We start from the raw sequence: 27,949 nt of genomic DNA on the forward strand, positions 1-27,949 counted from the left end.
GGAATCTCTATTGGAAAGCACAAGACTAACAGATTGTTGAGTAGTGAAGTAACTATCAGCAAAATGAGGATCTGAAATCAAGTTGTACCAGGTCCTGCAAACACACTTGATTGATATAACAGTGGAGCTTGGGACTCTGGAAAATATATTCACCAAAATGAAGATTGGCAAATCCCTAATTCCAGTAGTAGTACTCCAGTGCTGAATTGCTGAAGCATCTTTGATGTTGTTTTGCTCCAGAACAAAGTTAAGCTCTGTATCAACTCCCTACCAAGCAACATGATAGTAAGATTAGAGGAATAAGATTGAAATGGCTATTAAAATGCAAGCTTGTCAGCCAATTTCAGAAATGAGATTCATAAATTCTTCTCACAGAGAGAGAGAGAGGAACAACAAGAACAAGAAGAATCTAGAGCAAACCTGTCCATAAAAAAATACATATAATCCTGAACCATGAATTTGCTCTCACAAAGTACAAACGACAAAGTCAGATCTCACTTAACATTGCTTTTGTTCCTATCATATATTCCTAAGAACAAGAACTCATGAATTTCAGAGGGTAGTAACAGCATAATCCAAAATGACCTTAATGTCATAGCCAAACAATTAATACACTAACTGAGATGTTAAAATTGTCCAATTGCCAAAGCACACCATAATAATAGTGGCACAAATGACCCATAGAAGGGCAGAGAAAACAGCAATAATGACCAGATTACTACCCAAATTAATAACTGGGAAGCTAAACTTGCTTCTGGATAGATATTTTCCACAAAGAACTCATGTTACCAACTATCCACTCTTCCTCCACAGCTCTGAGAAGTGAGAACCATGTGAAGGAGAGTGCACAAAAAAGGAGGTTATCATATAGACCTGCAATTTACTTGAGTGATATGGAAGACTAGAACTAGGGAGTTTGTTGAGTAAAATCCCCTAGAACAGAAAAAATAATGATGAAGCTTTTACCCTAAGGTCATGTTCATCTACTTTAAGCAGCATAAATAAATAACAATTACCTTAGCAAATAAAAAGACCATATACCATGGTATGGTAACCCTGATGCATGGTTATCTATTTAAATAATTTCATCACTAAAAGAATAAGCCTTAATAGTTTGAACATAGCTTATGAGATTCTATCATTTGTGCAGTCAAATTTTCTAGGATAAAATGAATTCTACTACATTCTACCACCTCAGATGATTCTGTCATTGTTTAAAGTGTAAGTCTAAATCAGAATAGTATTTTAAGCATCCCTACTCTGGTACCATGTAAGAGAGGGGGGGAAAGATTTGGAAAATATTTTTGTATTTCTCAAGAATTTACAATGACACAACAACTATACTTATACCCTTCCAAAAAATTGCAGCAAATATGAGAGTTCCTTGTTACAATTCTGTGACAAACTAAAGCAATTGTATAGATTTTAATCAAGAAAGAGTTGGAGCAAGAGGGGGCTACTGCAGGATATCAGAATGTTGCCCCCGTAAAGAAGACAAAAAAACTGAAGAAACATAAAAAATGGAATTAAAGACTGGCTACACTGGTTGCATCAATGGAAAGGCATGGCAGTTCTAGAGAGAGGGAGCCGAGCTAATGTTCCTGTAAAGAAAGGTCAAAGGCGGGACTGGTGTCCCCGGAATATCTCCAACGGTCAAGTCAGTAAAGCTTGTCCACAGAGTAATAGTTTAGAGTACTTGTGTATGCACACCTTGCGTTGTCCTTAGGTGTGGTATATATAGGACAGAATGGGTTGTAGTTTCCTTGTGGGAGTCAGAGTCCCCTTAGGGTTCGGAGCCTTCTTAGGGTTTTGCGTGACGGCTCCTACAAGTTCGGAGGCGGCGGCCCATAAGGCCCACCATAGGGAGCAACTGGTACGGCCGAGCTGGCATCCTCATGCCGAGCTGGCGCGTGCGAACCGTGAGGTCTCTATCGCCGACCTGATGCGTGTAGTCTGCCGAGCTGACACGTGTCACGCGTGGATTTGCCCCACTACACTAGCCCCCTTTGAGTCTAGGGTCACCGAGGAGTCGCGTGAGTCTGGACCAAATTGCGAAGCGTCAGGTCGGCCTGGTGTGGGACCCATGATCCCATGATCACGCACTTTGTTCGGATAGTCGCCACGTCTACCGTTATAACCGTCACTTCAAGGGTCACGTCCTCCCATGATGGCGGTTGTCAGCTCAAACGTTTTACCAGGTAACCGTCCTTTTGCAATAAATTCGAATTTCTAATTCGGGGCTCTTCAGCTTCCCGCCCAGGGGGCCTATAAATAGGTCCTACAAAACGTCACTTTCAAGCCTTCCTTCTCATTTTCTCTTCTTCGCAGTCTTCTTCAGCTCGCTCCGCATCTTGCGAGGTCATCCGAGAGTAGGATTTCCTTCTAAGCACACTTCAGTTCTTCTCCTTCATCCACCAGTAAGTCCTCTTTTCCTTTTATGTCGTCTTCTTCCACACACTCAGACCTCACCAGCTCAGCACATAGGTGTAGGGTTACCCGACCTGCACTCATAGAAATACTCTCCTCCAGCCCTTCTTCTTCCAGCTCGTCCGGGTCTGAGTATCTTCCTCCCCCAGCCCCGATTCTTGCTTTAGCCATGGACCAACCGGGTCAATTTGCTCAGCCCGAGGCTGGAGCTGCTGTCCCAGGGATTCCTCTGGAGGTAGCTCCAGCTCGCGCTAGGGTAGGACCTGCTAGGGGGTCAGATATCGACTTTGGGGAAGTCGAAGTTATCCCCCCCTCCTTGACCAGGGAGATGTGGACGAACTGGTAGGAAGGTACGATATTCTTCCCCAATTCGAGGCTAGGGCAGCCCGGCAAGGGGAGTACGCTTGCCGACCTCCCTCTGGGTTCGTGGCTATCTACAAGGATCAGCTCGTTGCTGGTCTCAGCCTTCCTATCCCCCAGTTTCTTTACGACATTCTGACCTTCTGGGGTATCCGAATTACCCAGCTCGTTCCAAATGCCATTCGATCCATTCTCGCCTTCTTCATCATATGCCGAGCTCTCGAGATTCCTTATTCTTTGGACCTATTCAGGTCATTTTTCCAAATGAAGGTGAGCGGCCCGGTTCATGGCGGGTTCTACTTCGCTCGTAGGAGCGGAGGGGAGCTTCCTACCCGCGAGCTGTTCTCCCAGATGCCTTCCTCAATTAAGGGCTGGAAGGCACAATTCTTTTATGTGAAGAACACTGGGTTTCCTCCCCCGACCTGGAGAGAGGAGACCCAAGTTTCTGATCCAATTCCCTCGCCTCTGCCTGCCGCTGAGCTGGACCGCCTGGTCAGCTCGGAAGCCAGGCTGAATGTGAGGCCCCAGTCCGTCCGTAAGCTGATATGAGGGTTATTCGTAAATCGGTGGGATGGAATTCGGGTTTTAAGGCTAAGGAGTAGAACCCTAACCTCGGTTAAGGTTGAAAACCCTAGTTTATTTTATTAGAAAGTTTAAGTGGGTTTTTTTTCTTTATCGCCCGCCTTTTCTACATTTTTCTTTACTAGAACTTTCCCCAGATAATTCTTATGAGTAAATATAGGTTTTAGATGATTTTTCTAGTATCGGTTAGTTTTTGAGAAATTAAGGATATATAACGGACGTGGGACCCGCTAGTGCGAAATGTTCGGAAAAATCCGGCCAATTAGGTTAAGTTCCGGACACTGGGTGAAATTTATCGGGTGTTAAGAGATAAGTAGAGGTTGTGATGTGATTGATGTGAGAGAGAAAAAGGATAGAGATACTTTAAATGGAGTGACAAGTGTCACTATCTCATTGGTTGGACTTGTTGGACAACTATTCACTTTTTTGACTTTTTACCATTTAGTTAAAATATCTCAAAAACTTACCAAAAATTCACTCTTTCCTCCTCCCTCTTGGGCGGCCATCTTGAACAAAGAAGAAAGAAAACTCTTTCAATTTCTAGCTTCTATCTAGCTCAAATCTTCCAAAACAATCACATAAACTTGTTTCTACTCCATAAAATCTCTTCATTAGGTGTTATTTAGTAGTTTGGTGAAGTATTTGGAGAAGCTAAGGTGTCAAGCAACTCTCTCTCTCTCTTGTTTTACTAGGTGAGTAATGAATGAACCTTCTCCTTCATCTAATGAAGCTTAATTGATGCCTAGTGATAGTTATTTTGTGGTTATTTCTTGCTTTTGGATGAATTGATGAAGTTTTCAATTTATTGGTGATTTTTATGGTTTAATATGATCATGATGGTGTGGCTATCTTTAATGATTGGAAATGATGTTTAATAACTCTAGTAGGTGTAAATGATTGATAATTGCAATCAATTTCTGTTTTGGAAGAAATTCTTTAGGTATTCGGAGGAGCGGCAGATATCTTTTGCTGTTTTCCAGTTTGAGGGGGCCGCTCGAGCCTGGTGGAATGTGATCAGAGCTAAGTGGGAGCGGGAACAGACCCCCTGGACATGGATCAACTTTACACGAGAGTTTAATGAAAAATATTTACCTCCCATCGTACAAGAGAAACGGGAAGATGATTTTATCCGCTTGCGTCAAGGGACACTTAGTGTAGCGGAGTACGATACCCAGTTCACAAAGCTCTCCCGTTTTGCCCCGGAGTTAGTGTTAACGGATCGAAAACGAATCCGCCGCTTCGTTCAAGGTTTAAATGTGGAGATCCAGGAGGCACTTGCAGCTGCTCAGTTGGATACGTTTGGCCAGACACTAGAAAAAGCACAGCGGATTGAGACAGCAAGGGGACAGGTAAAATCCTTTCATGAGAGGAAACAAAGACAACCCGATTCGAGCCATTTGGTGACTGGACAGAGCTCGCAAAGTGAGTCACCTTCTAAGAAAAGTCAAGGAACAGATGGTCTTCGACCCGCAGGAACCCTAAATCAGGGTAAATTGGGAAGAGGAGGACGAGTAGGGCAAGAGCCCCAGAGGATTGCCCAGCGTGGAGGGCCAAGTGCGGGCATTAAGCCAATCTGTGGTTTCTGTGGGGCCAATCACACTGACGAAAACTGTTGGAAGAACAGTTCGATCCGAAGATGCTATAAGTGTGGTAGTGCAGAACATCTGATCGCCCAGTGCCCTAAGTTACAAAATGAGAAACTTAAGCCACCGACTGAAGGGACTACAACTAAGCCGTCAAATGCAGAGGAAAATCGACCCAAAGGGCCAGCTAGAGTCTATGCAATGGGTCAACCTGAAGTGACTAATCCTTCGGCAGGTTTCGAAGGTACGCTTGGACCAAAGAATTAATTTCGAGGACGAAATTGTCCTAAGTGAGCGAGATTGTGAGGCCCCAGTCCGTCCGTAAGCTGGTATGAGGGTTATTCGTAAATCGGTGGGATGGAATTCGGGTTTTAAGGCTAAGGAGTAGAACCCTAACCTCGGTTAAGGTTGAAAACCCTAGTTTATTTTATTAGAAAGTTTAAGTGGGTTTTTTTTCTTTATCGCCCGCCTTTTCTACATTTTTCTTTACTAGAACTTTCCCCAGATAATTCTTATGAGTAAATATAGGTTTTAGATGATTTTTCTAGTATCGGTTAGTTTTTGAGAAATTAAGGATATATAACGGACGTGGGACCCGCTAGTGCGAAATGTTCGGAAAAATTCGGCCAATTAGGTTAAGTTCCGGACACTGGGTGAAATTTATCGGGTGTTAAGAGATAAGTAGAGGTTGTGATGTGATTGATGTGAGAGAGAAAAAGGATAGAGATACTTAAAATGGAGTGACAAGTGTCACTATCTCATTGGTTGGACTTGTTGGACAACTATTCACTTTTTTGACTTTTTACCATTTAGTTAAAATATCTCAAAAACTTACCAAAAATTCACTCTTTCCTCCTCCCTCTTGGCCGGCCATCTTGAACAAAGAAGAAAGAAAACTCTTTCAATTTCTAGCTTCTATCTAGCTCAAATCTTCCAAAACAATCACATAAACTTGTTTCTACTCCATAAAATCTCTTCATTAGGTGTTATTTAGTAGTTTGGTGAAGTGTTTGGAGAAGCTAAGGTGTCAAGCAACTCTCTCTCTCTTGTTTTACTAGGTGAGTAGTGAATGAACCTTCTCCTTCATCTAATGAAGCTTAATTGATGCCTAGTGATAGTTATTTTGTGGTTATTTCTTGCTTTTGGATGAATTGATGAAGTTTTCAATTTATTGGTGATTTTTCTGGTTTAATATGATCATGATGGTGTGGCTATCTTTGATGATTGGAAATGATGTTTAATAACTCTAGTAGGTGTAAATGATTGATAATTGCAATCAATTTCTGTTTTGGAAGAAATTCTGGAAAATTAGGGTTCTTGGTTCTTCATTCTGTCCGAAATTTTTGGTCCTAGATAGAGGCAGAATTGGCCTTGGATTAAAACATGAAAGTTGTAGGTATTAATGTTTTAAAGGTGCCTGTAAAATTTCAGATTAATCGGAGTAGTGTAGAATGAGATAAGCCGAAATTACTATTGCTGTTCTGGGTTCATCAGGATGTTCGAACTGCGTCTGAAATGGGTTGTTTTGCCTGGAATGTTTTTGGATTTGGGTGTTGAGGTTTTCTGATGAAATGTAGCCCTGTTTTTAAGCTTTCGGATGGCTTTGGAATTTCTGGATTTGGCTTTGTGTAGGCTGAGTTATGATGTTTGTACTAGAATACGGTTTGTGAACCTGTTTTGCGATTCTGGTATAGTGTCTTGCATTTTTGACCTTGTTACCTTCAAAACTGGACAAAGTTGTCTTCTTCAACATTGTAGCCCCTTAAGTCCTGAATATTTCTGTAAAATTTCAGGTTAAACGGATTAGCGTATTCTGAGTTATAGACAGAACACTCAGGCCTGTTTTAGACATTAGTTTGTGTATTTCAGCTTTTGACCGTGGGTTTTCCGTTTTGATACCGTATGATCTGGGTGTCAACTCCTTCGTAAGAAATGTAGATCTTGGTCTCAGCTTCGAAACGGTATAAAGTGCGTCGAAATCCGAGTTCCATAGCTTCCGTTATGACCAAAACAAGATTGATCGTCAGAACTGCCTTACATCTGGACAGTTCTGACGGGTACATTGGCACTCAATTTTCGTTCTGTTCTGAGTGGATTCAGAACTTGGCCAAAACATCAAAGTTTTAGCCTTATGTCTCAGATTTCTAATGCCTTTGGAATTTCCTGATTTGGACTTGTGAACTAGAAGTTATGGTCCAGTAAACAGACCCTGTCTGTCATTCAAAGTGCAAACTTCTGGTACCGTTTTCCATGATTTCGACTTGTGTTGATTCGGATCTAGTTTAAGGTGTCTTCATAATAATCGTAGGCCTTCCTCATAGCTTCGAAACGGTGTCTCGCTCACCTTGATTCGATATTCCTAGCCTAACCTTTGATCAAAACGGTTTGTGATGGCCGATTTGGCCGTTTCCGTTTGCCGTTCCGCGCGAGCGCGTGTGCCGATTTTTGCCGTTTTGCTTGTTTTGGATCTGTTAGTAGCCGTTTGTGATATAATGTGATAAAATCTTCTATTTCAGACAGTGGTGAGCTAGGCGGAGCCGGTGGGGCCCACTACTAGCGAACACGTGCGAAGCGATTTTGCTTTAGTACTACTTTTGGTATTTTGAGTAAGTATTCAGGCCGCTCTTGTGTGTTCGTTGCTTATGTGTTTCGATTTGTATGAAGAGGGTACCTAGGCGAGGGTGTACTTTATCGCACTCGACCTAGACCCTAATCTGCGCACCTATCTATACATGGCTTGTGTATATGAGCAATTTTGGAACTAAAACCCTTGAGCTTGTGGCTCAGGGTAACTTTTGAATAATTTTGTGAAATTTGTGAGTTTGGGGCTGATCTCAATACCTCGAGGGACTATTCGAGCCGGTTAGGGCTTGGTCGAAGTCAGTCCAACTTGGATTGAGGTCACCAAGTTTGTGAATCCGGTTCACCGAGTTGTGAACCAAGTTTGTGACCCGAGCTTGTGACTCAAGCTCAAGTTTGTGATTTCGTTCGCCCGGGCAAGTTTGTGAGGTGACTGGCCAGTGAGGGTGATAAGGTGTCCGGTGGGTGTACAAGTGAAGTTCTACGGACCTTATTTATGGTCGACGGAGTGTCGACAGGAGATCACGCATGGCAAATGACTTGGCTTTGAAGCCATATGTATCCTTATCATGTGATGTTATTTTTCTGCTTTTGCTTTACTCCTACTGTGTAAATGTGGTTACGTGAAATTTACGTTTTTACCCCTGTTTACTTACTAAGCTTCTAGCTTACCCCGTTTCCTTTGTTTTCCTTAGCAGGGGACGACGCGGGGAACTTTGGGACTCTGCCGTTAGTATAGTTAGGTCTCGTTTGTAATAGTTGGACAGTTAGGATGTTTGTTTTTGTTTTGGCGGTTTGTATAAGGACCCTCCTTAGGGTCTACCTTCTACTGGTTGTTGTTATAGTATATTAGAGAGGTTTGACTTGATGCTTTTGAAGACGTAAATAGAACTTGTGGTGGTTGTATATATTATAGACAGTTCTCTTTTGGTTTACTATCATTTTATTAGTTTTGTGTTTCGAGTCCTGGCGCGAGCTAGGCAGGCGGCCCGCCGATACCCTTGGGTTCGCCCTTGGGAGAGGTGGGGTCGTCACAGGTGGTATCAGAGCGCCTAGGTTAGAGGACTTGGGCAATTGTGGGACATACGTGATAGGTTCATTAGGATTACGTGATTCTCTTTAAGTTGAATGATATATTTTAAGTTGAAATGTCGGTTAACTAACGAATTAATGTTTGTAGGTATGGATCCGGGCAGTTCTAGCGGCGTGGGACCGGGACCGAGACCTCCGAGTGGGAGGGGCTCGGATGACCGGGTGTTGCGTAAGCGGGCGATCCGCTATCGGAGGAGGCTTGGGGAGCCCTACACTTTGTATTCTCCCTTCGGCCAGGTGTCGCGCCGACCCTGTGCGTGCTGGTATACCTATAGCTATCCTGACGAGGTTGTCTTAGCGATTGATGACGAGCGTTATCACCTAGACCAGACGGTCGAGACTTTGAGGGCGCAGCTGGAGGAGGCTAGAGAGTTTAGCCGCTGGCAGGCGTTGCGCGTTAGGGACCTGGAGCGGGATCTCCGAGACACACACCAGCACCTCTTCGCTATGAAGAGGCAGCTCGGGGAGAGGGCCCGGAGTATCACGTTTGATTGTGGGGTCTTACTAGACATGGCCGCGGAGGCACCCCCACGAGCTACCGGGCCAGAGCAGATAGGTGAGCTAGGTACTTTAGGTTCCGTAGGGAACCGGGGCCCTAGGGGAGGCGTTTAGGGTCGCTTTCGTATTTTGATTAGCTGGCAGATTACTTTTGTTAGAACTGGCCTGGCTAATTTCTTTTGTTATCTGGTTGACTGACTAGATTTTGGAGCCAGAGTGCTCGTGTGTATACTGGGTTTTGACCCGACTGGAGGTCGGGTAATTTGTATATCTTTTGGTGTGACTTTGTAAATAAATGTATATATTCGAGTATTATCTTTTGCACCTATCCTTTGCGTGCCTTTCGTGTATCTGTTTGTGTTTTGTTTTGTTTCTAGTTTGAATACTAAGCACACGTTATGCTTGGGTCCATAGACTTTTGGCATTTAAATGGCCTCCGGTACTCGAGGTAGAGGTAGAGGGCGAGGACGAAGCCCTGAAATGGAACGTGAACAAGAGCCAGACCAAGTAGCTACAGCCATCCAGCGAATGGCTGACTTGATGGAACGTATGGTTGACCAACAGGGTCAGGGCCACGGGAATGCTGCTGGAAATCCGAAAAATAATCCGGGCAATCACGAGGGAGAGGACTGTGCTTTAGAACGGTTCCAAAAATTCGCACCCCCCAAGTTTGTAGGTGGATCTAACCCTGATCTAGCAGAAAACTGGATGGACCGTATGCTAGATATATTTGCCGCACTTAGGTATTCGGAGGAGCGGCAGATATCTTTTGCTGTTTTCCAGTTTGAGGGGGCCGCTCGAGCCTGGTGGAATGTGATCAGAGCTAAGTAGGAGCGGGAACAGACCCCCTGGACATGGATCAACTTTACACGAGAGTTTAGTGAAAAATATTTACCTCCCATCGTACAAGAGAAACGGGAAGATGATTTTATCCGCTTGCGTCAAGGGACACTTAGTGTAGCGGAGTACGAGACCCAGTTCACAAAGCTCTCCCGTTTTGCCCCGGAGTTAGTGTTAACGGAGCAAAAACGAATCCGCCGCTTCGTTCAAGGTTTAAATGTGGAGATCCAGGAGGCACTTGCAGCTGCTCAGTTGGACACGTTTGGCCAGACACTAGAAAAAGCACAGCGGATTGAGACAGCTATGGGACAGGTAAAATCCTTTCATGAGAGGAAACGAAGACAACCCGATTCGAGCCATTTGGTGACTGGACAGAGCTCGCAAAGTGAGTCACCTTCTAAGAAAAGTCAAGGAACAGATGGTCTTCGACCCGCAGGAACCCTAAATCAGGGTAAATTTGGAAGAGGAGGACGAGTAGGGCAAGAGCCCCAGAGGAGTGCCCAGCGTGGAGGGCCAAGTGCGGGCATTAAGCCAATCTGTGGTTTCTGTGGGGCCAATCACACTGACGAAAACTGTTGGAAGAACAGTTCGATCCGAAGATGCTATAAGTGTGGTAGTGCAGAACATCTGATCGCCCAGTGCCCTAAGTTACAAAAGGAGAAACCTAAGCCACCGACTGAAGGGACTACAGCTAAGCCGTCAAATGCAGAGGAAAATCGACCCAAAGGGCCAGCTAGAGTCTATGCAATGGGTCAACCTGAAGTGACTAATCCTTCGGCGGGTTTCGAAGGTACGCTTGGACCAAAGAATTAATTTCGAGGACGAAATTGTCCTAAGTGGGGGAGATTGTGAGGCCCCAGTCCGTCCGTAAGCTGAGATGAGGGTTATTCGTAAATCGGTGGGATGGAATTCGGGTTTTAAGGCTAAGGAGTAAAACCCTAACCTCGGTTAAGGTTGAAAACCCTAGTTTATTTTATTAGAAAGTTTAAGTGGGTTTTTTTTTTCTTTATCGCCCGCCTTTTCTACATTTTTCTTTACTAGAACTTTCCCCAGATAATTCTTATGAGTAAATATAGGTTTTAGATGATTTTTCTAGTATCGGTTAGTTTTTGAGAAATTAAGGATATATAACGGACGTGGGACCCGCTAGTGCGAAATGTTCGGAAAAATTCGGCCAATTAGGTTAAGTTCCGGACACTGGGTGAAATTTATCGGGTGTTAAGAGATAAGTAGAGGTTGTGATGTGATTGATGTGAGAGAGAAAAAGGATAGAGATACTTAAAATGGAGTGACAAGTGTCACTATCTCATTGGTTGGACTTGTTGGACAACTATTCACTTTTTTGACTTTTTACCATTTAGTTAAAATATCTCAAAAACTTACCAAAAATTCACTCTTTCCTCCTCCCTCTTGGCCGGCCATCTTGAACAAAGAAGAAAGAAAACTCTTTCAATTTCTAGCTTCTATCTAGCTCAAATCTTCCAAAACAATCACATAAACTTGTTTCTACTCCATAAAATCTCTTCATTAGGTGTTATTTAGTAGTTTGGTGAAGTGTTTGGAGAAGCTAAGGTGTCAAGCAACTCTCTCTCTCTTGTTTTACTAGGTGAGTAGTGAATGAACCTTCTCCTTCATCTAATGAAGCTTAATTGATGCCTAGTGATAGTTATTTTGTGGTTATTTCTTGCTTTTGGATGAATTGATGAAGTTTTCAATTTATTGGTGATTTTTCTGGTTTAATATGATCATGATGGTGTGGCTATCTTTGATGATTGGAAATGATGTTTAATAACTCTAGTAGGTGTAAATGATTGATAATTGCAATCAATTTCTGTTTTGGAAGAAATTCTGGAAAATTAGGGTTCTTGGTTCTTCATTCTGTCCGAAATTTTTGGTCCTAGATAGAGGCAGAATTGGCCTTGGATTAAAACATGAAAGTTGTAGGTATTAATGTTTTAAAGGTGCCTGTAAAATTTCAGATTAATCGGAGTAGTGTAGAATGAGATAAGCCGAAATTACTATTGCTGTTCTGGGTTCATCAGGATGTTCGAACTGCGTCTGAAATGGGTTGTTTTGCCTGGAATGTTTTTGGATTTGGGTGTTGAGGTTTTCTGATGAAATGTAGCCCTGTTTTTAAGCTTTCGGATGGCTTTGGAATTTCTGGATTTGGCTTTGTGTAGGCTGAGTTATGATGTTTGTACTAGAATACGGTTTGTGAACCTGTTTTGCGATTCTGGTATAGTGTCTTGCATTTTTGACCTTGTTACCTTCAAAACTGGACAAAGTTGTCTTCTTCAACATTGTAGCCCCTTAAGTCCTGAATATTTCTGTAAAATTTCAGGTTAAACGGATTAGCGTATTCTGAGTTATAGACAGAACACTCAGGCCTGTTTTAGACATTAGTTTGTGTATTTCAGCTTTTGACCGTGGGTTTTCCGTTTTGATACCGTATGATCTGGGTGTCAACTCCTTCGTAAGAAATGTAGATCTTGGTCTCAGCTTCGAAACGGTATAAAGTGCGTCGAAATCCGAGTTCCATAGCTTCCGTTATGACCAAAACAAGATTGATCGTCAGAACTGCCTTACATCTGGACAGTTCTGACGGGTACATTGGCACTCAATTTTCGTTCTGTTCTGAGTGGATTCAGATCTTGGCCAAAACATCAAAGTTTTACCCTTATGTCTCAGCTTTCTAATGCCTTTGGAATTTCCTGATTTGGACTTGTGAACTAGAAGTTATGGTCTAGTAAACAGACCCTGTCTGTCATTCAAAGTGCAAAGTTCTGGTACCGTTTTCCATGATTTCGACTTGTGTTGATTCGGATCTAGTTTAAGGTGTCTTCATAAGAATCGTAGGCCTTCCTCATAGCTTCGAAACGGTGTCTCGCTCACCTTGATTCGATATTCCTAGCCTAACCTTTGATCAAAACGGTTTGAGATGGCCGATTTGGCCGTTTCCGTTTGCCGTTCCGCGCGAGCGCGTGTGCCGATTTTTGCCGTTTTGCTTGTTTTGGATCTGTTAGTAGCCGTTTGTGATATAATGTGGTAAAATCTTCTATTTCAGACAGTGGTGAGCTAAGCGGAGCCGGTGGGGCCCACTACTAGCGAACACGCGCGAAGCGATTTTGCTTTAGTACTACTTTTGGTATTTTGAGTAAGTATTCAGGCCGCTCTTGTGTGTTCGTTGCTTATGTGTTTCGATTTGTATGAAGAGGGTACCTAGGCGAGGGTGTACTTTATCGCACTCGACCTAGACCCTAATCTGCGCACCTATCTATACATGGCTTGTGTATATGAGCAATTTTGGAACTAAAACCCTTGAGCTTGTGGCTCAGGGTAACTTTTGAATAATTTTGTGAAATTTGTGAGTTTGGGGCTGATCTCAATACCTTGAGGGACTATTCGAGCCGGTTAGGGCTTGGTCGAAGTCAGTCCAACTTGGATTGAGGTCACCAAGTTTGTGAATCCGGTTCACCGAGTTGTGAATCCGGTTCACCGAGTTGTGAACCAAGTTTGTGACCCGAGCTTGTGACTCAAGCTCAAGTTTGTGATTTCGTTCGCCCGGGCAAGTTTGTGAGGTGACTGGCCAGTGAGGGTGATAAGGTGTCCGGTGGGTGTACAAGTGAAGTTCTACGGACCTTATTTATGGTCGACGGAGTGTCGACAGGAGATCACGCATGGCAAATGACTTGGCTTTGAAGCCATATGTATCCTTATCATGTGATGTTATTTTTCTGCTTTTGCTTTACTCCTACTGTGTAAATGTGGTTACGTGAAATTTACGTTTTTACCCCTGTTTACTTACTAAGCTTCTAGCTTACCCCGTTTCCTTTGTTTTCCTTAGCAGGGGACGACGCGGGGAACTTTGGGACTCTGCCGTTAGTATAGTTAGGTCTCGTTTGTAATAGTTGGACAGTTAGGATGTTTGTTTTTGTTTTGGCGGTTTGTATAAGGACCCTCCTTAGGGTCTACCTTCTACTGGTTGTTGTTATAGTATATTAGAGAGGTTTGACTTGATGCTTTTGAAGACGTAAATAGAACTTGTGGTGGTTGTATATATTATAGACAGTTCTCTTTTGGTTTACTATCATTTTATTAGTTTTGTGTTTCGAGTCCTGGCGCGAGCTAGGCAGGCGGCCTGCCGATACCCTTGGGTTCGCCCTTGGGAGAGGTGGGGTCGTCACACTGAAGGTAAAAGAATTTAACAATGCACAGCTCTGGTCGGCGGGGCTGATTCGAGCAGAGGTGAACGACCCTGCCCCCGATCTCCGACCTCTTCTACCAGAGGAGCTAACAGCTTGTAACTCCTTGGCCTCATTCCTTCTTTCTTCTTTTTTTATGAGTTTGGTCACACCACCCGAGCTGACCTACCTTTTTTCCTCTGCAGTGAAGAGATTCTCCCAGCTGTTGAACATTGGAGGATCTGGCAGCACGAGCGCGCCCACTCCTGCGCCTTCCACCGCGCCGAGCAGCACGGTGCCTCTCCCTCCACCAGTGTCCACTCCCCAGATTGCAGCTCAATCATCACTGGTGGAGGGGCCAAAGAAGAAAAGGAAGAAATCGACGGCCAAGAAGGCCAGGACTGAGGCGACTTCCCCCCAATCTCAGGAGGAGCCCTCCACTGCTATTACCTCTCACTACAGGGTGAATACTGCCGAGCAGCAGACCTCGTCAGAATCTCCTCCAGCTATGTGGCGCATGAGGAATGTGATTCCCATGAAGCCCCCTGCCGAACTGGGCTCACACCCACACCCCCTGCACTTCTGCCCGAAGTGGGGGCTGTCGGTGAACGATCGAGCTCAGTTCCCTGAAGCTGCTAGGGAGCTCGTCAAGGGCGCGGTACTCCCACGCGATCATCACTTCATCCAGCTTGCCTCTAACGCCGAGCTGCTGGAGCATTTTTACCTCAGTACAGCCCAGGTGACTCCCTAACTAGTGCTTTCTTGACATGCCTTTGAATTTGCTGATTTCTTATCCTGTATTCAATCTGCAGCTCAACGTCGCTGGGGCCGAGCTGGCACAGCGGTACGAGAACATGGGGGTCAACCTGTCTCAAGCCGACGCTGCCAAGGAAAGGCTGTCGAGCCAGATCGAGGCAGCCGAGGCCGAGCTGGAGTCCTTGAAGAAACAACTTGCGGACGCCAACTCCTCCTGCGAGCTGGAAAAGAAGAAGACGGCTGAGCTGGCCGTGACTCGGGAGGCCGAGCAGAAAAGATCTACCGAGCAGGTGGAAGCGGCGAAGGAAGAAGGGCGTCAGCTGGGCGTTCAAGAGTTTAAGAAGTCCGAAGACTTCATGAACGACCTGGCCATCCTGAATGGCCCTGTCCTGCAGCTCGGCTACACCAAAGCCATGGCGGATGTTCAGTCCTTGAACTTGCCGGGTTTTGACCTGAGCAAATGGCCTGATTACAACCCTCAAGCAGTTCATCAAATCGACAGGCTCGTCGCAGGGTACTCACATGGGCGCGACCTGGCTACCTTGGTCGCCGACCCTACTCTTCTCGCGACCTCTCCTGAGCCAGAGCAAGAACAGCAAGGGGAGAGCTAGGCAGATAGTACATAGTATAGGCCTATAGGAATTAGGCTAGGGTAAGGACCGAGCTGGCCAGCTCGCTTTTGCATGGCCCCCCGCATGTACATGCCTTTTTTGAAATGGAATAGATGGCCTTCTCTTTTATCCAACACTTGTAAAAATTTTCTATTATTAAAAAGCTTTGGATACATCATAATCCCAAGAGCTGAGCTAATAAACGAAAAGCAGACCTGTCCAGCTGACCATTTTCAACTCGGGCAGGATATTAAAGAAAAAGCCTTAAATTTGAGTTGTGCCAGGTGCGCGGGACTTCACCTCCATCCAGGCGAGCTAATTTACAATAACCTGCTCGGTCAGCTTCCCTTACCACGTAGGGACCTTCCCAGTTTGGGTCTAACTTACTCGTGCCCACAGCTCGGCTCACGAAATTTTTGCGTAATACCAGGTCCCCTGGCTTGAAAGAGAGGTGCCTTACCCTGGCATTGTAGTAGCGTGCGACCTGGCCCTTATACTTAGCCATTCTTATAGCCGCTTCTTCCATTCGATGCTCGAACAGGTCCAAGTCCAGCCGCATCTCTTCCTCATTATCCTGAGCCACAAAGTGTTGCACCCTACCCGAGGGTACTCCAATTTCTGCTGGGATCACTGCCTCGATCCCGTATGTCAGGACGAACGGGGTTTCTTGGGTGGCCGTCCGAGGCGTTGTTCGGTAAGCCCATAGTATGGTAGGCAGCTCCTCCAGCCAATTAGTTCGGGCAGACTCTATTCTTGTCTTCAGGCCGTGCAGGATGGTTCTGTTAACATTCTCGACCTGCCCATTGGCCTGGGGGTGCCCCACTGAAGTGAAGTGTTGCTGGATGCCGAGCTCCGTGCACCATTCCTGGAGAGAGTGGTCAGCGAACTGCCTGCCGTTGTCCGAGACGAGAGCCCTTGGTATGCCAAATCGGCAGACTATGCTTTTCCAAAGGAATTTCTGGATCGACCTGCTACTAATTGTGTTGAGGGGCTCGGCCTCTACCCACTTGGTGAAGTAATCAATGGCTACCACCAAGTGTTCATAGCCACCTGGAGCTCGGGGAAACGGCCCCAATAGGTCAATTCCCCATTGGAAGAATGGTCACGGGCTACTGAGAGGAATCATTTCCTGAGTGAGGGTGTGATGGATTGGAGCGTGTAGCTGGCAAGACTTACACCGAGCTACCAGCTCGGCCGAGTCCCTGAAGATGGTGGGCCAATAGTAGCCAGCCAGCATTCCCTTCTTGGCTAATACTCTTGGGCCAACGTGATTGCCGCATATGCCTTCATGCAACTCGCGCAAGACATAGCTCCCTTCCTCGGGCATTACACACTTCAACCAGGGTTGCAGGTAAGATTTCCTGTATAAGACTCCGTGCGTGAGCACGTACTTCTGCGATTTAAGGAGGATTTTGCGGGCTTCTACCTTGCTCGGTGGGAGCTCCCCATGAGCTAGGTACTGGACAATGGGATCCATCCACGAGCTCACCACCTGAATGACTGCGGTGTTGAACTGTTCATATGCCCGACTTCTGATGACCTCCACCTGTATTTCCCGACCTATGATGCCAACCGAGGTGGATGCCAGTTTAGACAGGGCGTCAGCCCTCTTGTTCTGGCTCCGCGGAATCTGCTCAAGCGCGAACTGCTCGAACAGGCCCTTGAGTTCCCGCGTCTTGGCTACGTACTTTCTCAGTGTCCCCTCTTTGACCTCGTAGCTTCCCCATACCTGGTTCACTATCAGCTGCGAGTCGCTATAGGCTTTTATCGATCTAGCCCCTAATTTCCGGGCCATCTCCATCCCTGCAATCAGAGCCTCGTACTCTGATTCATTGTTAGAAGCTTTAAAATCAAACCTCAGTGCGTAGGGCAGCTCCTCCCCAGTAGGGCTGATTAAGAGGAGCCCGGCACCACATCCTTCCTTACTTGACGCGCCGTCCACGTACAATGTCCAGGTGGGATCAGCTCGTCCCGCAGCCTCAGTAACCTTCCCGGCCTGGGCAATCTCTTTGGCCAGTTCAGCCTTGACTGCTTTTCCAGAATGCTTGACCTCGGCAACGTTTAATGCCTGCCCGACCTCCGCTGCCTCTCCGGCCTGTCCGACCTCGGCAGTTTCTTGGGTCTGTTTGGCCTTAGCTGCTTCTCCGGCCTGCCCGGCCTCGGCAGCTTCTTCGGCCTGCTCGGCCTCAGCTGTCTCTTTGGACTGACCGACCTCCACTACCTGGATGGCCTCGGCAACCTCGGCAGCGTCTCCAGCTTGTAAGACCTCTGCTGCTTCTCGGGCCTGGGTGGCCTTGGTAGTTTTTTGGGGTCTGTAAGGTTTTGGCTGCTTGCCCGGTGTGCGCATCTTTAACTTTTCCGTCCTTCCTGGCCTCTACGTCCCTGGCCTGATCGACCTCCACTTCGGGCGATCCAAAGGAAACGCCATCCGCTATGAAGTCCGCCAATGCTTGGGCTTTGATGGCCGTCTGGGGCTTATATTCCAGGTCGTATTCTGACAATTCCACAGCCTACTTCACCATTCGACCCGAGGGCTCGGGCTTGGAGAGGATCTGCTTCAGGGATTGGTCCGTCATGACCACCACGGGGTGAGTCTGGAAGTACGTCCTGAGCTTCCGAGCTGCATGTACCAACGCCAAAACGTATCGTTCCACCGCCGAGTAGCTTGCCTCGGCCCCCTGCAGGGCGCGGCTGACATAATATACGGGTTTCTGCACTTTGTTTCCCTCTCGTACCAGTACTGCGCTAATGGCCCCCTCTCCCGCAGCTAAGTAGAGGAACAGAGTCTCCCCCAGCTCGGGAGAGGTTAGGGCTGGCAACCGAGTGAGGTGTGCCTTCAGTTCATCGAACGCCCTCTGGCACTCCGGGCTCCACTCAAACTGCCGACCTCCTTTCAGGGCCTTGAAGAAAGGCGACCCCCGAACTGCCGATTTGGACAGGAACCTGTTCAAGGCTGCCATCCTCCCTGTCAGACGTTGCACCTCCTTAATATTCCGAGGTGGAGCCATGTCCATGATGGCCTTGATCTTGTCCGGGTTAGCTCTCACCCCTTCTTTAGAAATCATGTAGCCCAGGAATTTTCCCGACCTGACACCAAAGGTACACTTCTTTGAGTTTAGCCGCATTCGTGAGCTCCGAAGAACCTCGAAAATTTCTCTCAGGTCAGAGATGAACTGCTCCTGGGTTCGACTTTTTACTAACATATCGTCCACATAGACCTGCAGGTTTCGGCTGATCTGATTTTTGAACAACTTGTTTACCAACCTCTGATAGGTCGCGCCCGCATTCTTTAGCCCGAATGGCATGGTGACGTAACAATATGTGCCGTCCTCGGTGATAAACGAGGTCTTCTCCTGATCCTCCTCGTCCAAGGCTATCTGATGGTACCCCTTGAAGGCGTCCAAGAAACAGAAGATCTCATAGCCAGCTGTTGAGTCCACGAGCTGGTCAATCCGTGAAAGTGGGTAGCAGTCCTTTGGGTAAGCCTTATTTAAGTCGGTGAAATCCACACACATCCTCCAAACTCTCTCCTCCTTCTTGACCAGTACCGGGTTGGCTAGCCAGGTCGGGTAGTAGACTTCCTTAACGATCTTAGCCTCCAGCAACTTACCGACCTCGCTTTTGACGACCTCCTTTCTCTCAGGAGCAAAATTTCTCTTCTTCTACTTCACAGGTCGGACGTTGGGATCCACATGTAGCCTATGGACCGCCAGCTCGATGGGGATTCCCGGCATGTCATCCGCGCTCCAAGCAAAAATCTCAGAATATTCCTCCAAGAGAGATTCTAAAGAGCGTCTGGTCAGCTCGTCTAGGCAAGCGCTGACCCTCACCGTGTGCTCAGGTCGGTCGGGGTGGACGGGCAGTTCGGCCAGCCCCTCGTCCGTCTCCAATCTTTCTCCTTTCTCCATGGGCTCCCAGGGCTCTAAACAAACTGTTTGAGCTACCAACTTCTCCTTGCCCTTGAGGGTGGCGATGTAACATGCCCTGGCCACCTCTGGATCCCCGAGCACCTCAGCCACTCCTGCAGGAGTAGAAAACTTCATACTGAGGTGCAAGGTGGAGCAAACAGCTCTGAGGGCATTCAGTGTAGGCCGTCCCAGAATCATATTGTAGGACGAGGGCTCCTTAACCACCCCGAAGTTTACCGGAACAGTTCGGCACTTCGGGGATACCCTCACCGTGACCATGAGAGTTATCATTCCCTCTGGCCTTACGGGAGGGCCTACAAACCCGATCAACGGAATTCGAACCGGGACGAGCTGCCTATCCTCCAGCTGCAGTTCCTTGAAAGTCTTGTAATACAGCACGTCTATGGCACTTCCGTTGTTTATGTATACCTTCTTCACCTTGTAATTGCAGGTGATGACCTCTATCACAATGGCTTCATGATTGTTGGAGGCCAGAGGGACTGCGTCTTCAGGTTCGTAGATAATTTCCTCGTACATCTTCAACCGCTTGGTCGAGCTCTCCCCCGTGGGAGGGGGGCGATTGTGCCGCCGAGCTGTATGGCTATCCCCACCAACAGGTCCTCCGGCAATGGTGTTAATCACCCCCGCCAGATTCTGTGTTTCCTGCTCGGGAGTTCGGCCACGAGACCCTTGAGGTCGGTCCCGTGGGTAGCTCGGACGTTCCGACCTGGGCCTTTCCCGTTGCTGGTCATCTCGTTCGTCTCTTATGAACTGCCCAAGGTGGCCTCGTTTGATCAGTTTTTCAATGTCTTTTTTGAGGTGACAGCAGTCCTCCGTGTCGTGCCCTACATCTCGATGGTAAGCGCAGTACAGACCTTGGTCCCGTCTGCTTTTGTCCCCGACCAAAGGTCGAGGAGGTCGGGAGAGCCCCTCCTGTTCCATTACTGCGAGCACCCGAGCTCGAGGTGCCGTGAGGCTAGTCCAGGATTTGTCTCCTGCCATTGGGCGGCTCCTGGGGAGGCGGTCATAGGCGTTCTTCCATCCCTGGCCAGGCCGTGCATCCACCTGGTCGGCGCCCCTCCTGCGCTTGTCACCCCTCAATCTTTCTTGTGCACTTTTAAGGCGGTTGGCTTCCTCCGCGTTGGCCTTCTCATGAGCTCGGTCTAGCATTTCCCGAACTGATTTGGGAGGTTTCTCCACGAGCTCGGTGTAGAGCTTCTGTTTGCGCAGCCCGTTGATGAAGGCAGTCATGACCACCTTGTCATCGCGATCTCGAACCTGAAGGGACTCGTTATTGAAACGCACCATGTATTCGCGTAAGGATTCCTCAGGCCTTTGCTGGATAGTCATCAGATGCGCGGTGCTCTTGGAGAAGGCTCGTGATGAAACGAACTGGGCCGCAAATAGTCGCGCGAGCTGGGCAAAGGACCGGATGGACCTGGGGGGAAGCCCCTGGAACCACTGACGTGCCTTACCCTCCAGAAACATTGGAAAGATCTTGCACCTGACCGCATCTGCGGCAGTTTGCAAACGCATTTGGGTCATGAAGGCAAACAAGTGATCCTCCGGATCCGTGGTCGCATCGTAAGACTTCATGCTGGGTATCTTGAACTTCGCAGGCAACGGGTAGTCCTCAATATCGGGCACGAATGGGGAAGCGATGTACCTATCCGCCTCTGGGTCTAAGAGCAGGTCCAGCTCGTCCTGCACCTGGAGCTGCTCCTTCCGAGGCGAGAGCTCATCCTTGGAATACCTCCGGACAGGCTCCAGATGCTCAGTTCGGGAGTGCTTGTGAGAGGGCTCCCCGATGTCGATGTGTTCACGCGTGGGCTCCCGGCGCACTCGCTTGAGCTGGGGGTTAAGGCTCCCAGTCCTAGATTCGATCGAACCCTCTTTCGGGCTCTTTGGCCCCTGGCCCAGATGTCCTCCCGTCTGCCCCCTGAGATAATTCACAATGGCCTCAAAAGTGGGCAGGTTCCCTGCTACCACCTGAACCAATTGCTCAGGCGGGATCCGTGAGAGCCCCGCGCCCTCGCCTCCAGGGGTCGGACTTCGTGCAGACTGATGGGGGCCGCTTCCTCCATCCCCCTTGGATCCTTCGGCATTCCTCTGAGACCTCGTTCTTGGCATGATTCGTAAGAGAAGAATTACGTGTTTCCCACAGACTGCGCCAATTGATGCGACTGCCAAAAACCAGATCCGAGCTGAACTGTAGTGAGCCGAGCTGGTCAGGTGCAACCGACCTGAGAGAGGGAGCTGAGCTAATGTTCCTGTAAAGAAAGGTCAAAGGCGGGACTGGTGTCCCCGGAATATCTCCGACGGTCAACTCAGTAAAGCTTGTCCACAGAGTAATAGTTTAGAGTACTTGTGTATGCGCACCTTGCGTTGTCCTTAGGTGTGGTATATATAGGACAGAATGGGTTGTAGTTTCCTTGTGGGAGTCAGAGTCCCCTTAGGGTTCGGAGCCTTCTTAGGGTTTTGCGTGACGGCTCCTACAAGTTCGGAGGCGGCGGCCCATAAGGCCCACCATAAGGACCAACTGGTACGGTCGAGCTGGCATCCTCATGCCGAGCTGGCGCGTGCGAGCCGTGAGGTCTCTATCGCCGACCTGATGCGTGTAGTCTGCCGAGCTGACACGTGTCACGCGTGGATTTGTCCCACTACAGTCCTCTATAGAAAGAATTAGCCCTTTTCAAAATCGTATCATGTCCAAAAACGATGCTAAACTTGAACTCGGAGTAAACGGACAAGTGCATGACAATCAGCTAAAGAAAACGTATAATGGTTTGTTCATGACATCTTTAAAGGTATGTCTTATCGTTTTACATGTGTGCTACTTATGTTACTTGTGTGAAAGAATTTTAAGGGGTCAAATTGGTGATAGATCCATTAAAGGAAGTTTATAGGTAACAAAGTTGTTGGTGTTTTCATTTTCAATTATGGTAGTATAATTGATGTGAAATCCATGTTGGATTTTCAATTGCTGTTATAAAATTGATGTAAAGTTCATATCATGAAATGATATCTTGAATGCTAGAATGATATCATCTAAACTTTGCTTTTTATTGAACTTGAATATAACTTGTTTGGAAGATTTTTAAAATACCCAGGCAATTTGCACACGGATCCGCTTTAAATCCGCTCCACAGGTTGGATTTTTGCAACAAAGAAGTTTTCTCCTTTAATGATCAGCCAGCGGATCATGTTAGATATGCGGGCCGGATGCATAATCTGGTCATGGATCAGGCCTAGTTTGTTCCAGATCAAAGAGCCAGATTATGGTGAGAAAGTTATGCAAATCTGTCATTGTGGATCCTTGGACAGATCCAACAAGATCCACGGGCACAATTCATAAAAATGGAATCATTTGAAAAATGTTACAACTTTTTGTAAGTATCGTACTTGATTTTTCTTTAATTTGGTTCTCGGATTCAAAGGTTAGCCTTGTTAAATGACTGCATGAAAAGCAAGCTTGCACAAGGAAAGGAAAGAGGATTAGAACAATTGCTGTCACAAGGAAATAACAAGGAATGGGGCAGACAAAATTCGTATAGGAGATGTATTACAAGATCTTCAATTTGGTGTCGGCATTCCAATTTGGATACCTTTCTCTACATATTAGTTCAGCATCAATCTGTAAAAATTTGATAATTTCCTCTGCATCTCATTTCAGTCCTGATTACTGCTTCGACGTGACTTCATCCACAATGAGACAGTCATGTGACACACGATTGGCAGAATATACATTTTCAGAGCATTATTCCCACTTTGTTACGCTTCTCTACAGATTACTTCAGCATCAATCCGCATAAATTTGATACTTTACTCTCCATCTGAGTTCAGCATCAGCTGATCAGTTCAGTCCTGATTACTGCTTCGATTATGGCTTCATCCTCAGTTAGCTAGTCAGTGGGATATATAAATTTTCAAAGCGTTAATCATCAAGTTGGCATTTTTTATTTCTCCTGAACACTCAAGACTTTAGTAAATTGCAGCTGCAAGAAAATGCATCCCACATTGTATGCAGCTGCAGAGTCAGGTGATTGGTTAGTAATGGCAAGCTTTTCAGACTACTTCTACTCTCAACATACTCCAGCAAAAGACACAGTCCTTCACGTATTAGCCCAGTCATGTGACTCTGCAAATGTAGTCCAAGATATCCTTGACGGACATGGCCGTTTGCTTATGAAATTGAACAAAAGGGGCGAGACTGCACTTCATTTGGCAGCAAGAAAGGGGCATTCCGGCGTCGTTCGAGCACTAATTGACTATGCAAAATCGGGAGCAGGAGGATATTGGTTCCCCCCATGTTTTGACAGATGCAAGTGGATGCTGAGGATGGCTAGTAAGGCTGGAAACACAGCTTTACACGAGGCAGTTAGGAACAACTTCTATGACATCGCCAAATTGTTAGTTCAAGAAGATCCTGAGTTTCGTTATCCCCACAAATATGCTCTGAAGACGCCTCTGTATCTCGCAGTTGAGAAGGGACGCCATAATATTATGGTTCTAATTTTGGAGTCTTGCAAGACACCATCTTATCTTGGCCCCGGACACAAAACTGCCTTGCATGCTGCCGCAATTTGGAATTCGCCAGGTTACTTCATGGATAAGCATTTTTTATATTAACATTCTCTACACAACCAAAAAAAAAGGGACAAACCTTAGCTCCTGTTCCTTCTTTTTTTTATATATATTTTCATATTTTGATACAGGGGAATTAATTTTTTACCTAGTATGAAATTTGAACTTTGATGGCACAAGCGATTAATGCATTAAAAGGGATTTATGAAAAATTAATCTGATAAAATACCATTTAATAATGGATAAATTACTTATTACACCTCTCTATAATTTTATATAATGCAGATGATCCCCTAAGGTTTTAAAATAGCCACATAATCTCCTTATGATTTTATGTAAAGTGAAAAATGAACGGAATGCATAATTAGTTATGGCATTTGTACCAAACGCATTTTCAAAGCATGTCTAATAAAATTTTAATATCCATGTAACCACCTTATGATTTGTATAAATATCCGCTTTACCTCATGTGATTTTTGCATTTATCCACGTAATCTCTCTATATTTTATTCAAGATGGTTAAACTGTCGATTGATTTAGCATTTATGTAAAGGTTCTATTGGTATTTCAACTAACGATATTACGCAGGCTATTTTTCATCAAATTTTCACTTTACATAAAATCATAGGGGGTGAAGTAGAATTTTGAAATGTTAAGAGATCATGCAACAATGAATGAAATCACAGGGAGGTTATATATAATTTGCTCTTCAATAATGTATTCCGTGTTGTTTGTACATATTTATCCGTTAATCATAACACTTGTTTAATTTACACATTATATGTAAGTTGTTGTAGTGTAATTGATCTTAATGGTCCAGGGAACAACAATATCTTCATATGTTGTGCTAAAATATTAGCTACTTACAGAGTCCATGGAGCGGATTTTGGAAAGGCTGCCTAATCTTATAAAGAATGTCGATCAATTTGGGTGGACTGCACTTCATTATGCTGCCAAATTCAATCATCAGCATATTGCAAGACTCTTACTGTCTGCTAAGCGGTCTGCTGCCCATGTTGCTGCCAAGAATGATGACTCCAAGACTGCTCTACACATTGCGGTAATTCAGGGACATGTAGCTTTGGTGCAAGAGATTTTATCCCATTGCCCAGATTGTTGGGTTCAGATTACGGGTCAAAGTCAGAATATCCTTCATCTAGCTGTAAAGCATGAAAAAAGAGAAGTCTTGGAGTTCGTTTTGCAAAATTCCTAGGCTTCTGAGCTCATTAACGAAATGGATAAAGAAGGAAAAACCCCTCTCCACCTGTATGTTGCTACCAAAAACCTAGATGGGAATTGCCCCGTGAATCATCCTTTTGTGGATGTCAATTCTTTTGACGATTCCAACTCCACGCCTCTAGACAGGATAGTAGGGGATCATCGACTTTCAGAAAGACAGGTAAGATTCCTCCTCCGCCCCGCCCCCTCCCCCGGGCCCGCCCCGGGGGTTGCATGGTCTCGTTTATTGTGTTAAAATTTTTTTTTTTAGATTTTACATTATGATTTTTTTTAAAAATTTTACATTATGAGAATTTCAAACTGATAAAATATCCCCCTCCTATGTGTGTTTTATAAACCAAGAAAACTAGGGCACAGTTCCAAGGGGAAAAAGAAACTGGTGGCATCTTTTCTTAAAGAAAAATATTTCAATTAACAAATATTGTAAAAGAGTTTGGGAAAGTTGTTTGAGGGAAGCTGGATGAATTGTAATATAGACGGTAAGAATTTGACATAATTCGTGATCTGGGAATCTGGTACCTTAGTAAATTTTTAGTAAATCTATCAAACCAATCAAAGGTATGGCAGAATCACATAAATGACCCTTGCATGTCTTGCAAATGTAACGTGATTTGCGCACGTGACACAATGGTTAACTTCCAAAATTAATGGTGGGAGGTTTTGAACTTGGGTTTCCAAGGTAAGTGTAACATCCTCTCAGGCATATACAATTTATCTCTAGTTATTTGCTTTTTAACTTTAGCCTTTTAATTCTTTAATAAAGGAATGCCTCCTTTTCTTTTGAGACAACATCCTTTTATTGTAACAATCACTTTAAATTTTTTTTTGATAATATAGCATCATTGTCTTACGGAAAGTATTAATATGTTCTCTTAAAAAAAAAAAGATCTTTTTCATGTAACGGTCCCTCATAATAATGTGTTAAACTTAAATTTTTTCAGTTTTATTTTACAGCATTAATCTATTACAATTAACATTATACGGTAGCACATATATTTTTGGATGCATTAGAATAACACGCCAATTCTATGCCTACTATACGAGGAAATTATTTTCAAAAGCTAGTCAAACATAAAATGCATTACATGTACAATTTTAGTATGTTTTAGGCATTTATAACGTTATCATTCAACATAATGCTTACAGGTGTTATTTTAGGGCTTTTTTAGGGAATAAATCATGTAATCATCTTTAATTTTTCAAATTCTTAAAGTATAATTGTTTGTTTGTTCGTTTTTCTTTGTAAATATAATTAATTCATCTTAAAGAATTATGTCCTAATAGCAATTCATTTATATCGGAGATGTTAAATCAATACAAATTATCAATATCTTTTGCTTGAGAAATTTTGAATCGGAAAAGATATTCTTAAACTAAAAAACAATAGATACTCATTTTTTAAAAAAATGTACATGCATGTACAACATTGGTTGGTTGCTCACAATGAAGCAATATCGTATCTATTGAGAAGCACGTGTATCATAAATTATCTATACTATTTTTCTCTAGGAATTCTATTGGAAATAATAGGGTAAAATATTTGGTTTTTACTAAGGATTTTTTTAATGAGTGTCCATTGGATACTCGTTAACACACCTAAAATTTATTTAACCTACCATGTATATTCACATACTAACAATAATTACCTTTCCTTACATTTATATACTTTTCATATTTAATTTTACCTACACTCCCTTGTATTTATTTACTTTTTCTAATTAATCTTACATTTTTAAAAAATCTGACACCTAAAATATATCTTAACAAGTGCCCAATAAACATATGTTAAATAGACCCTTTTACTTTTTTTTTTGATAGAAAGTGTCAAAAAATATTATAACTACCCTTTTACTAATTATCAATAGTTAAAGACAAAATTCGTACACCATATAACTACTTTTTGCGCAATTAGTGATATATTTTAGGGATAATTTCACAAACCTCCCCTAAGGTTTTTAGCAATTACAGAGAGCTCCCTTCAAGTTTTAAAAATTACATATACCTCCCTTATTTTTACTGTTTAATATCAATATAGGTCCAATAAGCTAGATTTTCTCTCAAAAATCCTAAATTGCCCTTTTGTACAAAACTAAGAAAGAAAAATATAGCATACTCAATTATTTTCTTCCACACTTTGTACAAATCAACAAGTCTAATCCCTTACCACCATTTAACCGTAAGTTCTAAAGCTAAATAGCTGTGTAGAAGATTCCAAATTAGATATACAGTATCAATACTTGTCTCGCAAAGAAAAAACACAGACAAACCCTATTGACAACCAATTTTATGCCTCAAAATTAAATATCAAAGCTCAAATATTTTTTCAATACAAATTTGACCTAGGACCACTATTATAACCCTCCTATGGTCTTAAAAATATTAATATCTAAAAAGTAGAGAATAAATTTTACCACCACAATAACATCATAATAAAAAATTTCTAATCCAATGAAAGAAATCCTTATGTAATTATTGACATTTTATAAAAAATTTTCTTGACAACAAACAAAATATGACAAATTCCACATCTTTAGTTCTTCTTCATATTTCAATCATCAATTTTATTATTTATTTTCACTGCGAGTCTCTTCATTTCCTTTTAGTTTAACACAATCTACTCCCTCTGTTGATTTTGTAATTTCAATTTGCTAATATCTACAAAACTAAAAATAATAAAAAGAGGTTATTTTAACTAGAAAAGAGAGAAG

General features: G+C 44.5%; 3 protein-coding genes across 3 annotated transcripts in view; 1 reads left to right on the forward strand and 2 right to left on the reverse strand.

Annotated features, from left to right (window-relative positions):
* Nucleotides 1-15,760: 15,760 nt before the first annotated feature.
* LOC113759945 lies at nucleotides 15,761-17,857 on the reverse strand. Its single transcript, XM_027302524.1, has 2 exons — nucleotides 16,687-17,857; nucleotides 15,761-16,560 (listed from the first exon to the last, which is right to left on the reverse strand). The coding sequence occupies exons 1-2, from the start codon at nucleotides 17,855-17,857 to the stop codon at nucleotides 15,761-15,763; spliced, it is 1,971 nt and encodes a 656-aa protein (XP_027158325.1).
* Nucleotides 17,858-19,172: 1,315 nt separating this feature from the next.
* On the reverse strand, nucleotides 19,173-21,548 carry LOC113759946. The gene has a single exon (XM_027302525.1). It carries the CDS (start codon nucleotides 21,546-21,548, stop codon nucleotides 19,173-19,175), a length of 2,376 nt encoding a protein of 791 aa, XP_027158326.1.
* A 1,875-nt stretch (nucleotides 21,549-23,423) lies between these two features.
* LOC113759947 (ankyrin repeat-containing protein At5g02620-like) overlaps nucleotides 23,424-27,949 on the forward strand; it is a 36,819-nt gene continuing 32,293 nt past the window's right edge. Inside the window, exons 1-3 of the mRNA XM_027302526.1 lie at nucleotides 23,424-24,015; nucleotides 24,872-25,062; nucleotides 25,216-25,401. Of these exons, the coding sequence (XP_027158327.1) occupies nucleotides 23,424-24,015; nucleotides 24,872-25,062; nucleotides 25,216-25,401 (969 nt within the window). The remainder of the gene's footprint in view (nucleotides 24,016-24,871; nucleotides 25,063-25,215; nucleotides 25,402-27,949) is intronic.

This window comes from Coffea eugenioides, chromosome 2 (genome assembly GCF_003713205.1).
Source record: "Coffea eugenioides isolate CCC68of chromosome 2, Ceug_1.0, whole genome shotgun sequence".
Taxonomy (NCBI): Eukaryota; Viridiplantae; Streptophyta; class Magnoliopsida; order Gentianales; family Rubiaceae; genus Coffea; species Coffea eugenioides.